Genomic DNA, 15,317 nt, shown 5'->3' with positions numbered 1-15,317 from the left:
CAGGCTCTATGTCAATGACTTTCACATCTCGTGTCCGTCATTGAACATGAGGTATAATGAGCGCAGCTACAGACTTCCTTCAATCTTTTACTGAAGTGGACTACAGGAAACGGTTTTAACTTCTCTCTCTCTAAAACTGTTTGCATGCACTTTTGCTGCCAACGGAATATTTACCCTGATCCTGAACTCTGTATCGGTGAAGTTGTGCTACCTGTGGTCCCTGAGACAAAATTCTTGGAGCTGATCTTTATACCACATATCAAGCAGCTATGGGTCAAATGTACAAGAGCACTGAACATCTCCGTGTCCTCTCTTTCACCACTTGGGGGAGTGGATCGATGTTCTATGCTAAAAATATATCGCGCTACTATTCGATCAAAACTAGACTATGGATCACTGGTCTACGGCTCTGCCAGGACCTTGGCCTTAAAGTTGCTGAGCCCTGTTCATCATCAGGGACTTTGCACAGGGGCTTTCTGCATGTACGCTCTGAACTTTGCACCTCTGTCGTTTGCTTCCATAAGGATCAGAAATAGAAAGTTGTTCTAACTAGACTACGCATTGGTCACAGTTTTTTAACTCATCGTTTTCTTTTATCTGAGACTGATGTACCAGTGTCTTGTCTGTGTAACACTCAGATCACAATAAGTCACATTTTACTGTCTTGCCGTCGTTATGACTCTCAGTTGCGGCACCATTTTAAACATGTTTTGTACCAAGGTTTATCCGTTATGTTAGACAGTGTTATTGTTGATGCTGACACTCTTTACCTTGGAAATGTTTTCAGGTTTTTTTTAAGGCCATTAATCTTTTTAATGCTATTTCAAATTTTTACTTTATACATTAGACATTTTAAATGTGATATCCTTTTAAGAATTCAAGTACATCTAGTTTGATTTGAAATTAGAAAATGGCTGTAATATCAAATAACTCAAACCCAGGACTGGAAAGGTCAACTTTAGGTGACTAATGGTGGTTTTTGAACATACCTGTTAGTTTTCCTGGTAAATTATAATAATTACAGTTATGCTACAGAAAGTTCTTTGTGACTTGTATTACTGTACTTTAGGCCCGGGCATGGCCAAGCATGTTAAGGCGTTCGACTCGTAATCTGAGGGTCGCGGGTTCGAATCCCCGTTGCACCAAACATGCTCGCCCTTTCAGCCGTGGGGTGTTATAATTTGACGGTCAATCTCACTATTCGTTGGTAAAAGAGTAGCCCAAGAGTTGGCGGTGGGTGGTGATGACTAGCTCTCTTCCCTCTAGTCTTACACTACTAAATTAGGGACGGCTAGCACAGATAGCCCTCGAGTAGCTTTGTGCGAAAATTCAAAACAAACAAACAAACAAATTTCTATTCACCTATGCAAGGCGTGATCTGTTGGTTAGGTTGCTGAAATAACAGTGCGAAATAGCTTTGTGCGAAATTTAAAAAAAAAAAACATTACTGTACTTTTTCTTTTACTGCTGCAGACTAGATGTAAAAATTGGATTTAATACTATTTATGTTTTTAATTCAAAAAATAAACTTTCCCTTGTTTTACCTTAATTTTCTTTTATGAATTTTAATAATGTTACTTTAATTTTAACTTTTTACCAGATGTTTGGTACAGATAGCCTAGTTGCTTTGCACCATAAAACACCAAACCAACCAACCAACTCCATACAAACAAATTCTGTCAACAAATTTGTGACTAATGTTCTGTATATCCTTGACACAATGCATAGAATGTATCAACTTACCCAGAGTTCTTCACTCTCCCACATGGCGTACTTTGCTTGTATGAAGAGGATGTGTATCAGTTTTGCTTTCCCTCCATAATCTGTGAACTCTTGAATAATAAATTCAAAGTTAACATTAATTTTGATGCAAATACCTCCAAATATATCCAAACAACTACAACTACTACTCCAGAGGTCTTCACACAGTCTGCTTCTAGCATGCAAGGTAATTCTGTGGCTGCACTGTCAGCTTTAATGATCAGAATTTTCAGACTATCAATGCTAGATTACTTGCCTGTACCCCTGACAGGTTTCATGATCATGTGAACTTAGTTTATGGAATACTTACTATTTTGTCATTATTTTGAACAAGATTAGTATTTTTTTTAGGCTTGTTTGCCTTTATTGTATGCAAAGGAGGATTTGCCTACCAGGCTAAAACCTGAAAAAGCTTTTCCTGATCTTATATTTTTTTTTATCTCAGGCATATTTTATTTTAGATTTTGAAATACCTTCTGTTAAACTTAAGAGTACTAGTATTATGTTATATTTATTTTTACTAGTAATTTTAGAGACTGTTAAAATATTAATAGACTCCACATTGCACTACTCATATTACTTGTCATATATCCACCTTGCAGTCTCCTTTAATTGTGAGTCTCGTTGATTGTGTCTCTGTTACTATATGGCTCCACATTCCAATTGACACTTTAGCTCAACTTAAAAACAGCTTTATTTATTCCTGCATCATTATGTCTTTGCAAATAATTCACTCAAACTGGTTTCTCATTCAAGAGAAGAATATCAGTTGGAGTTGAGTAAGGTTTTATTATCTTATTTTGTCTATGATCATCATCCCTCTAAGATCAGTATTAAGTATTATTCATTCTCCTGCCTTACTTTCATCATCTACTTCTCATTAGATACCTGCTATACCTATTCATACAAGCCTTTGAACCCCAAAGTAGTCAAGGTGGGTCTTTTTACCTGCTTATTGACCCTCATTTGTTCTGGACACCTCCTCTATCTAGATGTTTTGGGAGTTTTCTTGGATGATTTGTTCATCTATTGGAGCCTCAGATTTGATAAAACATTTAGTTCAGTCTTTCCTTTAAGTTTTGTCATTATCTTCCTTTGATCCTATTGCTTATGACATTTAGGTCTGGAGTTCTCTCATTCCTTCTGAAAGGAGCAGCAGGAATCATTTAACATGCCTCAACAAGTTTTTTTTTTTTTACTCCTATCCTTTTTTATGTTTTGAAGAAAATATAAGCTTGAAATTTTGACATTATATCTTTCCTCATTTTGTACTGCCCTCTCTCTATATGCACAAATATGTGTTTTATCATATATGATAAGAAATATTTGCAAGTCAGTATTGAAATTGTATTTCTTTTGTTTTATTTCTCCTTATCATGAAAATGTAAATATTCCTTAAAGTTTTGAAAAAAAATTGCTTCTTATAGTGGCCTATAATTCTTAAAGGCTCTAAAGAAGCCTTTGTCACTTCTCTTTATTTCATTAAGCAATGGGCCCCTTGAAGTGGATTCCTGTATGTGGTGAGGGAATATCCCAGGTAAGATTCTGTGTTTACCCCCTCTGGGATCTGAACATCCATCCAGGAGAAACTTTTGATCAATCAAACCTCTCATAGAATAGTTGCCATCTCCCTTTTGAAGTGGTGCATAAATTGATGCAAGGTGTTGTTCTATGGAGCTTTTTCTCTCAGATCACAACCTTTCTCTCTTTAATACTAGTTCATTTGCCTATTTTCATGCACCTAGTTGGTATTTTGCTGTTATTGATCTATCTATCTGTTCCCCTTCATTTGTTTCTCACTTTTCTTTTCAGGTTGACAGTAACATGTGAGGCAGTAATAATTTCTCCTTAATTTTTGGGAGATTAGCTGTGGTTGATGCTATCCTACCTGAGTACTGCAGTGGAAGTTGGAGCAGAGTGGCTAGATCTCCTTCAACACTTTCTCTCACTTTATCCTGCAGTCATTAGTCTTCCATTTATTTATGACTGAAAGCAGTATCTGATTTTATAATTCAAGCATACATCTCTTTCTTTCCCCAAAACCTTGATACATTTTCCATAGTATCCTCATTCATGGTGGTCTCCTGCCTGTCAACACATACAGAAGGCTCAGAAATGGGTATGAGATACCTTTTGCATGTATTCTGCTCTTTCCGACTGCACTACTTTCCATGCTCAGTAGGTCAGATGTCAAAGCCAGAAGGAATCTTGGATGAAGTTCACAATCAATGTCTCTTTTACCATCTTCTATCCATTTTACTCTTCAATGACCAGGAAGCTTTTGTTGTACAAAGTATCACTAATATTCTTGGAGATAGCTTTGCCTATCTTTTTAGCACATCAGTCTCTTATCTCACCTTCTATGCCATCAAGTCTCGAGTTGAATGATTGCCTCCCTTTTCTTTGGGCTGATCATTTCCATGATTATAAGAATCAATTACTACAAGTGGAACTTAAGCTTGCTCTTCATCAAGTGGGCCCAATTACATTCGCTATGAGATGTTGAATCATCTTTCTCCTACCTCTCTTGCTCTTTTTCTGATTGTTTTCAACCAGATCTGGTACAATAATGTTTTTCCAGATGCTTGGCTCAGAGCTATCATTCTTCCTTTCTCAAAGCTCAAGAAAAAGCCAAAGATTCCTTTTAATTATCATGCTATTGCTTTGACTAGCTTTCCTTTAAGGTCTTGGAGAGGGTGATTAATGCACAATGTTTTACCCACCCAATATCAATTTTACCATGAACCACCTGATTAATTTTGAAACCTCGACCAGGGAATCCTTCCACAAGAGAGAGAACATCTTGTTTCTGTCTTATTTGATTTTGTGAAGGATTATGACACTATATGGGAGTTTGGTATTTTGTGGGAACTCCACTCCTATGGGTTGTATGGCCATTTATCCATTTTTATTTGTAATGTTTCACTTTACAAATGATTCCTTTCCCATTCTTTCATACAGGAACTTGGAACCCCTCAAGGTTCTGGCTTGAGTGTCACCCTTTTCAATATCAAGATCAAAGCTATCACTAAACAACATCCTCCTACAGTTGCTAATGGTCTCTATGTTGATAACTTCCAGATTTTTTTTGGTCATTTGGTCATTTAATTGTATTAAAATACAGAAAAAGAAATGAAGGTAAAACAAAACATCATTGAAAAACAGAAAAAGCATAAAACCAATGTTGACACCTAGTCTGCAATGTTAAGAGAGAAAGTAGAGTAAGAGAAGTTGTAAAGGACTTCCTCTAGCAAAATGGTAATGATCATAACCTGCCAGGAAGACTAAACTAACAGGTAAGTACAAGAACCACCATTAGTCACCTGAAGTTGGCCTTTCCAGTCCTGGTTCCGGGTTATGTGTCATAACAATCATTATCAAAAGGTAAAATAATAAAAGTGTTAAAAGACATATAGCAAAATCGTAATAATGATTAGCCAAATGTCTGATAAAAAGGTAAAAGTAAAGTAAATGAAGTAAAATACATAAATGGAAATGAATGTAAAAACACAACAGCAATTAAAAACAGAAAATGGCATAAAACCAATGTTGACATCCAGTCTACAAAGTTGTAAAGGACTTTCTGTAGCATAATGGTAATGATCATAACCCACCAGGAAGACTAACAGGTAAGTACAAGAACCACCGTCCAGTCACCTGAAGTTGGTCTTTCCAGTTCTGGTTCTGGGTTATATGTCATTATGGCTAGTACCAAAAGGTAAAGTAATAAAAGTGTTAAAAGACATGCAACAAAATTAACGGGTAGTTCAAACAGATAATTCAAACAACAGCATTAGTCACCTGATGTTGGCCTTTCCAGTCTTGGTGTCGAGTTATTTAATGTTCTGGCCATTTTCCAATTTCAAATTGAACTAGAGAAATTGAGACTCTGAAAAGGGGACCACAATTAAAAAGGTGTAATGAATAAATATCTAACACTTAAATGAGATTAAAAAGATTAATGGCCATTAAAAACTAAAAACTTTATCAAGGTGAACAGTGTCACCATCACCAATAACACTGTCTAATGTTACAGACAAACCTTTGGACAGAACATGTTTAAAATAGTGTCTTCATTGAGAGTCGTAACGATGGCAAGAAAGTAAAATGTGGCTTACAGTGACTTGGGTGCATCAGTTCCAGATAAAAGAAAACGATGAGTTTGAAAGGAAAGAGTTGAACGCTCTGCCCGAGTCTTGATGGCCAAGAAGGTGGAGGAACAAGCAGAAGTGCTAGATACCCGGCAAAAGCTTTCACCTAAATTATCGACGATGCTCTGGACATCAGCTACCTCTTGGCCATCAAAGAGTAAGATCGAGAGGGGGACAGAATTGTATAGCCCACTGACCTTTCGAATCCTGTTCCATGTGACCTAAGAACTGGTGGTAGAAGATATGCTTGTTGTGAACTTAATCCAAGATTCCTTCTGGCTTTGATGTCTTACCCACCTAGCATGTGCATGGGCCTGTTGGAAAGCGATGCGGTTCGAAAGTGTGGGATATCTACAGAAAGTATCCCAGGCCCGTTTTTGAGCCTTCCATGCCAAGTGGCAAGCAGGATTCCACCATGGACAAGGATATCGTGGAAAACATGTCGAGGTTTTAGGAATACACTGAGCAGCTGCTTGTATAATACAGTCAGTTACCACTGCCACACAGTCGTCTATTGATGGCTGATTCACGATGGCAGGATAAAGTTCTGCGAGAGCAGTGAAAGTGGACCAGTCTGCCTGATCCAGCTTTCACCGGGGCACGCTGGTAGGGTGGCATCGACCACGGCCAGTATCTTTCAAAACTATAGGAAAATGATTACTGCCTAGTGGATTATTGTCAACCCTCCATGAAAAATGGGAGAATAATGAAGAGGAGCAAACCGAAAGATCAATAGCGGTAAAGGACTGACCAGGTGCATGAAAATAAGTGGAAGAACCAGCATTGAAAAGAGAAAGATTGTGATCAGAGAGCATACGCTCTACAGAGCCACCCCTCCTATCAATAACAGCACTTTCCCAGATGGTATGATGTCCATTAAAGTCCCCAGGATTAGAAAGGGAGACGGCAACTGTTCAACGAGAGCATCAAGGTCTGATTGATCATATGTCTCTCCAGGGGACAGGTAGAGAGAGAACAAACAGTAATGGTATGACCCAAGAAAACACGGATGGCTACAGCCTCCAAGGGTGTGTTGAGTGACAAATACAGGGTGGGCACATGCTGATCAACCAGTAGTGCCACCCCTCCACGTACTCGTCCATCACACAGCCTGTCATTGCTGTACAGAGAAAACTGCCGAATGGTGACTGTATCAGCAGATTTTAGAAATGTGTCTTGTAAGGAAAGACATACAGGATGGTAGGAAGCAATCAGTGTTTTGATATCATCCAGATTAGAACGTAAACCTCGACAGTTCCATTGTATCAAGATGGCCATTTTTAATGACGGGTAGGCGAAGTGGCTGGAGAACCCTTCTGTTTATGACTACGTATTTTTTCCTCACTGTCCTTAGTCGGAGGAGGTCTATCGACCTCCATGGATCATGCCCTGGGTCGATTGGGCAGGTCTTTGTTGTTGGAAGGAGATTCCAGTGACTGAGGATGCGAACGAATGATTGTTTTGCATCGTGGGGTGGGAGAAAAAGATGTATCAGAAGAAATGCCTGTATTTGAAACTGAAGGATGTGGATCTTGAGGTTTGTTGGAATGTATGGGAGGAACAGAGATGGGTGTGGAAGTCAATTCATCAATCTTTTTAACCATGGAGGTCAAAAGGTTTTTCATTTGTTTTGAAAATGATTCTCTTGGAGGCACAGAGAGATCTGTCTGCACTCCCACTGTAGTTGTGGAATGAAGTGCAGCAGCATATGTCTGAGATGGAGTGGCAGACAGCAATTTACGAGCCTCAGTATAACTAATGTTATGAGTCGTTTTCAAACGCTGCACCTCTTTTTCCTCCAACCATTTCGGGCAAGAACAAAAACATTGCAGTTGACACAATGTTGATCCATGTCACACTCATAGGCATTGTGGTCCTTTGCCACCACAACGAGGACATGTCAGGGATCCACGACATGACGTCTTTGAGTGGCCGAACCTCTGACATTGGAAACATCGGAGAGGGTTTGGAATGTACGGCCGTACCCTGCAAATTAGATAACCTGCCTTGATGGTGCCAGGTGCACGTGGTGATGTAAATGTCAAAACGAAGTTATTTGTTGGCAGTGTAACTCCATCTTTGCTAGTGGAGATGCACCTCACTGCAGAAACTCCTTGAGTGGAGAGACCAGCGAGAGTCTCTGACTTGGGGACGTTCTTCAAATCCCTCTCAACAATAACTTTTCATGATGAATTCAAGGTAGCATGAGGGGTAACCTCAATAGGTATATCCCCAATTGCCTTTGAATTCAATAGGAGTTCACTGTGTTTGGTTGTGGATGTTTCAACCAATATGTCTCCACATCGAAGCTTCTTTACTGACTTTGGAGAGCCAGCAAGACCCTCTAGTCCCTTCTGAATAAAAAATAAAAACATTTGCCCTAAAGTTTTTCTGAAAGAAAATGTAATATAAAAAAATGAGGTACGTATGTTACAGATGTTGAAGATTGCTGCTCAGAGTCTTCAAGACGTGGTCGTTTACCTATTGACTGTTTTTTCACTATTTTACTTAAATTTTTTGAAGGAGGATCCATAGGACAAAAGGAAAATTTCGGTACCCACTGACCCCACCCACCATGGAGCCCTACGAGGGGATGCACTACAATGTCATGCAAGGACATTGCAGTAACGTCAGGGTTTCGTGAGTACTACACCCAAACACCAGTATCAGACACAATGTCCACAACACCCGTTAAAAACTTCCAACACTGGTACTTGGTTGACTCTAGCCCAAGTGGACCAGCCGATTGACCCAAGCGGGGACACCCAAAGGCTGCCCGTCTACAGGAATTCAAGGTCAAAGTGGTGTGTTAGTGTTGGACCCCTCAACCACCAGGATCCTCTCCTCCCCTTCACGGGTCACCACGTACGGCAAACACGTGGGTGGATGTTTAGATCACAGAGGAGGTAAACTGAAAGAACAGAACCTTTCCTGGGAGATCCCCTACCACGTACAGGAATCCACACCGAGGGGTTAAACTAGGATATCCCATACTACATTATTACTTTAAGCATATTATACCAACACTCAGAACACTTATAAAGTTTCATGGCACATACACACCCTCATAACACCGTTCACACCAGTCACTAAACTCATAATGGGCAGAAAGTAATAAAACTATTTTATCTGGATAAATGCATTTGTCCATTTTATTGGCTAAATTAATTTAAAAAGGCTTTATATTAAATTCATCTTTTCAGTAACTGTAAACCTTATTTTGTGTCTTACTGTTGGACATGCTAGATGATGTTTTATATTTTAATGCCCCAGAAATTTAGTAATTCCCATTGATCAAGACAGCTCATCATCCTGCTATGTAACAATTATGCTTTACTCTTCTTTTCTACACAGGTGACTCCTGCAATTACTGAATTCGAATGGCTTATAGCACTAAAAATTTGAGTCTGATATCTGTGGTGGACACCTCACAGATAGTCCATTTGTGTAGTATACTTGAAAGCAAATAAACCTATAATTACCTTGGGAATGAAGTACACTTAATGACTGTTTAAATCCTTAATACAGTACTTTTTTTTTGCATTACTAATAGCAAAGTAAATACTGACTTAATTATTGAATTTAACACTAAAACGTTATTTTTAACAAGATTATTTTTTTCATTGTTTTTACTCAAACATTTTCTTTTGAGATATTATAATTTCACTTGAAAGTACATGTATTTCAGTGTTTTGGAGGAAGAGATAAATTTTTATCATAAAACTTTAAATTTAATTCTAAATTTAGTATAATGTTTGGATGATTAAGTTACCTTTGTTGCATTGAGACACAGATGAAGAATAAAGACATCTTCAAGTAAAATAGTTTTTATTTGCTGTTGGTACTATCATAATCATTTTTGTCAATTTTCCTTTACATTAGATTCATTCTTAGTCTAGCAATATATTTTAAGGAAGAATTTCTTAATAAATTATAATATCATAATTTTATAAAATATTGTAGTTTACATAAAAACCGTTTTTTAAAGAGCCTGTAAAAATAAAAGTAGTCATCTTTATGGAGTTTATTATGACATAATGATTTGCAGTAGTTATCTAGATAAATTATTAAGAATTTGACCTTAATGATAGCTACATTTTCCGTGTTAGAATATATAAATGTTAATAAGTAATTTTGAAATCCACTATGTATTTCAAAATGATATTTTACATGTCTACTTCTGGAAAAATGGAACACATTTAGATCAAGACCTTTAAGATTCTAGTGTTTAGAAAAATCTTAATATTGTTATTTTTTCCTTTACATGCTCCACAATGAAGTACTGTAGGAGATATAGAAAAAAACTGAAAGATATTCATTAAAATCCATTGAAATATATTTTCTCTAATTATTTTTGTAAATGGAATAAAAATATGTATTCTTGTTAAGCAAATCACTATATTTCATGTAGTTTTAAAATATGTAGTGCTATATACATATATTAATCACAGCATATTCGTATATAGGAACAACGATACTGAGGAAAAATCAGTTCTTGGGGAAGACAGTAATACTTCAATTCAAGGACTAAAATTAGAGGAAATAGAAAACACTTTTAAAGAAAAGGTGTTGTCACTGTTCTTTTTGGTTAAAAAATTATAATTGAGGCTTTCAAATATCATTAATTTAATAATGTATTTCATATTAATATATATGCACTGTCAAATTACAAATACAAGTACTTTAGAGTCTCATACAATTTATTCTAATCATATTCTTTATTTTCTCCAGTCGTTAGTCTTATCAACTTGACAAATCTGGATTAACTTTTCAGTCTAGATTAAATGTAATATCCTCTATTGCTGACTTCTTTCTTCAACAATCTCATTTAAATTCGTAAGAGAAACAAAAAGGCTGTTAAGAGCTGGATTATAATTTTAATATGTTTTGATCAGTATAACCTAACATAAGGACTATAGGTAATTTTCCATCCTTCTGAAATGTTCCTTCAATAGGAAAGCCATAAATCTGGAAAAGTCAAAGAGTTTAAAAAAGAGATCAAACAAAAGTTTGAAAAAGTTATATAATTATCCCAAAACAAGGGAAATCTGTGAAACCAACCTCTTTTTATCATATCTCAGACCTTGCAAGATTTCACAAACCATGCTTCTTAGATATGTTGGTGTATCTTAACATAAGCATGGCCAGTCTCTTTATGTTATATTATTTGGTGATATTAATCTAATTCTTATATTTAATGATAGACAATAAAAAGTGTTTTTCAATAAATAAAGATTCAACATTTCAGTGTTTATCATCCAGTTACAATATTCTTGTTTGAAAATATTTTTCTTTAGTACCATGGTCTGAATATTTTATTACAATTTGTTACAAGATTACAAGTTAAAGTAACATTAATTAATTAGAGTTATGAATACAAGTTAAAATATTAGTGACAACAGATGCATATTTGCATTTGGATTTCTCTTTGAAAGTCATACAAGAGCAGTGCTATGAAGTTTTAAATAAATAAGAATGTTAATGGCTTAATATTTTCCTATTTTATACTTCCACCATATATTTAACAAATACTATCTGCCATTTGAACTATGAATAATATGTTCTTTTGCTGAATTCTTTATTCTCTGTTATGAAAGTCACTAAAAAGACACATTTTTAATGACTTATTTTTTATTTATTTATTTCTTAATGTATTTAATGATGGTTAGTCTTATGAAACATCTGGAACACCAAACGAAAACAAATCAAAGAAAACAACTGTTCACCACAATTTTATAAAGTATCTTGAAATGTTTTTATTGTAGAATATTTGCAGTGACAAAAAATACTTTTCAAAACACTGTTCAACTTAAAAACTATGAAATATAGATCTTATATGAAAAAAATTATTTATTTATTTTTAGAAACATGCACAACACATCTTACAAATAGACAAGGAAGATATTTGATAGGCCATTGAAACTAATAAAAATGCCTTACATCAGGTCAGAAACTTAGTTTATTGAAACATTTTAGCCATGTTTATGCATGTGTCATGATTATTAGTTTCAATAGCCCTTTTACTGTGGTTTTACTCTTCTGTTTTATGCTTCATTTCTTTTAGATGCTGAAAGAGGCATAACTGTTAGAAAAGTATTTATGTGTATATATATACTGACCTTTATCTTAAATATTTAAAAGCTTTAACTTCTCTACATGTGATAATTGTAGACATTTAAATGCTAATAAGTATTTTGTTGTATTCATTAAAAGTAAATATTTTTCAATTCAGGTTTACAGTAATTCTACTGCCATACAACAAGCATTTCAACTGAGAGATCCTTCAAATTGTGGTTACCTGAAAATAGAGGATTTTTATGCTGTTATAAATGATTTTATTATGCCAATGTCTTCTTCATTGTTTTTACAATTGTTGGAAAGGTAAAAAGGTTAAGTTTGTTAATGTTTCCTGTGTTTTTACAAACATTTTTCAGAGTGCTGAAAATCAAAAAGAAAAAAATATGTATATGTTAATGACTGAAGCTTTTCATTTTAATATTTTGTATGATTTTGATTTTGTGCTACACTATTTACTACATGTGATTATATGAACATAATGTTTACAAAAACAAGGAATTAAGGAACATTAATACAGATTTTAGTTTTTCACTCTGTCTGAAAAGTTAGTGCAAAATTTTTGTTGTTGTTACAAATGTTTTTGAGAATTTGTGACAGTGTTGTTTTTTTTTCTTGTTTAAAGAAATCATAAACTTTGTTATTGGTTACATCCTGATGAATATTGTTTATTTTTTATTATGGAGCTTATTACAGCAACTAAATATTTCTTATTCAAAACAGTCACCAATTACAAATATAACTGCTTTTAAAGTATTAGTTCATGCCTTCCCAAAAGAATCAGTATTGGATAGAACCATTTTCACATAATCATATATTTAAATTTATATTCATGTTTATTATGTTGTAATAAGTGCACTACAGTTATGTATAATTGACATATTTGTTCCAAAGAATATTTTCTTATCCTTTACAAGTCCAGGTGGAAGACAGTTTTATTACATAAAATATTTGAACTGATTTATCTAAAATTTTCTATTGCAACTTTAGTAATTTCTGCATCTTATTTTAAAATAAATTACCTGTGTGACTATAAATTTTACTTAAGGCTATTTCTTAAAACATACCAAGATATTCTCACACATTTTTGGAAAAGGCAACTTTGAATATTTTGTACTGAGAAAATACATATGTTGCTGTTTCTTGTAAAATACTGTTGTAGTTAGTTTTCACTACCTAAATATGTGCATTATATAGTTATTTTATTTCTTGTTATAATATAGATGGCATCATAAAATCACTATACATATATGCAGTAATACATATCGTTTTTCTTCAATATAATTTCAAATGTTGCAGTTATTCACACAAATCACAAGAAATTTCATGTGAAAACTGAAAGCTCTCATGAACTATAAACTATAGATAATATCTGTGAGTTCACTGACTGAGATAGTTCACTTTCATAGAGTTTACTTTTAACCATATCAATTTACTGATATTTTCAGGCTAAAGGTACTTGATAAGATGTCAGAATCAAAAATATCTTGGGTTAATTTCTCAAAAGCCTTTTGTAAGTCACAACCTTCCCAAAAAAGTATTGACAACCAATCATCTAAAAATACGGTCAGGTGAGTAAATTTAGTTTGTGTATTTGGTATTACATGTGCCTATTTCAGTGTTATACACACATTCACATGCAGTACGAATTGTTCATGCTTCATTCATATTATTAGGTTGTCCAGAAATAAATGTAGTTTTTGAACTGCGAAGTTTGGAAGAGTATAAACCAGTGTTGTAAAAGATGCTTTAATCAAAGTAAGCATTATTTGTTGTAACACACTTTTACCAATGTGTAACGATGCTGTAGAAATCAGTTTCTATGGTCAATGAACTTCCTGAAACCTTCTTCTGCAGCTGCCTGGTTTTGAAAACATTTACTGTTTAAAAAGTTTTCAAAGTGTATGATTAAATGAAAATCTATAGGGGAAAGGTCTGGGGAATAAGGTGGATGAGTCAGAGTCTCGATTCCCAATTCTTTCAATTTTTGGAGTGTCATCCATGACAGGTCTCATAATGCCAATGTTGTTGATCTTCAGTCAGCTCATGCAGAGCCCACTTATCCAACTTTATCGTTTTTCCAATTGCACTTAGGTGATTGGCAATACTTAACTTGCTAATGCCTAACTTTTCTGCAAGTTCATGTACTGTTGTGTGAGGGTCAGTCTCAACTACTTCCCTTAATGTGTATTAATCTAAGAATGGCTTCCTACCATGATCTTCTTGGTCTTCAAGACTTTCATCTCCATGTCGAAACATTTGGAACCAATGCTGTACATTACGTTCTGTAACAGATCCATGGTGAATAATTGGTTGATGTTCCATGTAGCTTCAACAGCTTTTCTTACAAGTTTGAAGTTGTAGAGGAAAATCAGACAAAAGTTCTTCTTGTCCATGCTTGTCGTGGGGGCTGCAAAACGTACTCTAAGTAGATTTGAAACAACAAATAATTAAGACACCTTGTAAGTGACAACACCAATGATAAGTTATTCAATATTCAGCTTCTTACTGTAATTGTGAGAATTCTGACATTTATTTTTGGATAACCAAATATTTTATCTATTCCATAATAAAAATAAAGTTTAATAAACAGATTCAAATATCTAGACAAAAGTTAATAAAAGTTTTGTAGTATAATTGTTGATCAATTTGTTTTCAGTCACCAGAATGAAGTTGACTCTTGTAGCAGCTACAATGAAATGGTTTTTTTGTGGGAACAAGCTACACAGATATCTTACATATGTTAAGAAAATGTTTTATTTGAAGTACCAATTGAGTAGGTGACCTGGAGAAATTTCACCCTTTGTTCATCTTCATCTTAATGACATTAATTTCATTTCATATATACAAAAGTTTAAAAACTCAATAAGTGCTGACATTGTATATTTGTAGCCTTATTTGCAACCACTTCCATGCAACATAACTATCATAGAAGTGGATTACCACAAAAAGTAAATGTATATACCATTTAACATTTAGAATTTGCACAAGTAAGCAAAATGAGTTTTCAAGAAAACTTTTTTTTTTGGTATAACCAGAAATAGTAAACTATTACAACCAGCAATGAAAGAGGATAACTAATTTTTATTCATGTTTATGGTCTAAATTAGAGATGGACAATTTGTAATCCATCAAACAAATATTTGTTTGTTGGAAGAAAAAAAAAGTTTAAACAAACCTCAGCATGTTTTGTATGAAATCATACAGAAAGAATCAGCCTAGTACATTATCTATGTCCTTAGAATGAAATATTTAAATTATTTGTAATAAAATAATGTCATAAATTTGACAATTTATTTTTTAAACTTACTAACTATAAAATATGTATTT

General features: G+C 34.5%; 1 protein-coding gene across 2 annotated transcripts in view; it reads left to right on the top strand.

Moving 5' to 3' along the window:
• Positions 1–15,317, top strand: part of LOC143252795 (EF-hand calcium-binding domain-containing protein 6-like) — a 102,172-nt gene that overhangs the window by 39,901 nt on the left and 46,954 nt on the right. For both annotated transcript variants that reach the window (XM_076505506.1, XM_076505507.1), the window contains exons 9-11: positions 10,379–10,478; positions 12,145–12,293; positions 13,436–13,558. In XM_076505506.1, coding sequence (XP_076361621.1) covers positions 10,379–10,478; positions 12,145–12,293; positions 13,436–13,558 — 372 coding nt within the window. The remainder of the gene's footprint in view (positions 1–10,378; positions 10,479–12,144; positions 12,294–13,435; positions 13,559–15,317) is intronic.

This window comes from Tachypleus tridentatus, chromosome 6 (genome assembly GCF_004210375.1).
Source record: "Tachypleus tridentatus isolate NWPU-2018 chromosome 6, ASM421037v1, whole genome shotgun sequence".
NCBI lineage: Eukaryota > Metazoa > Arthropoda > Merostomata > Xiphosura > Limulidae > Tachypleus > Tachypleus tridentatus.
This window is presented reverse-complemented; position numbering and strand designations above follow the sequence as displayed.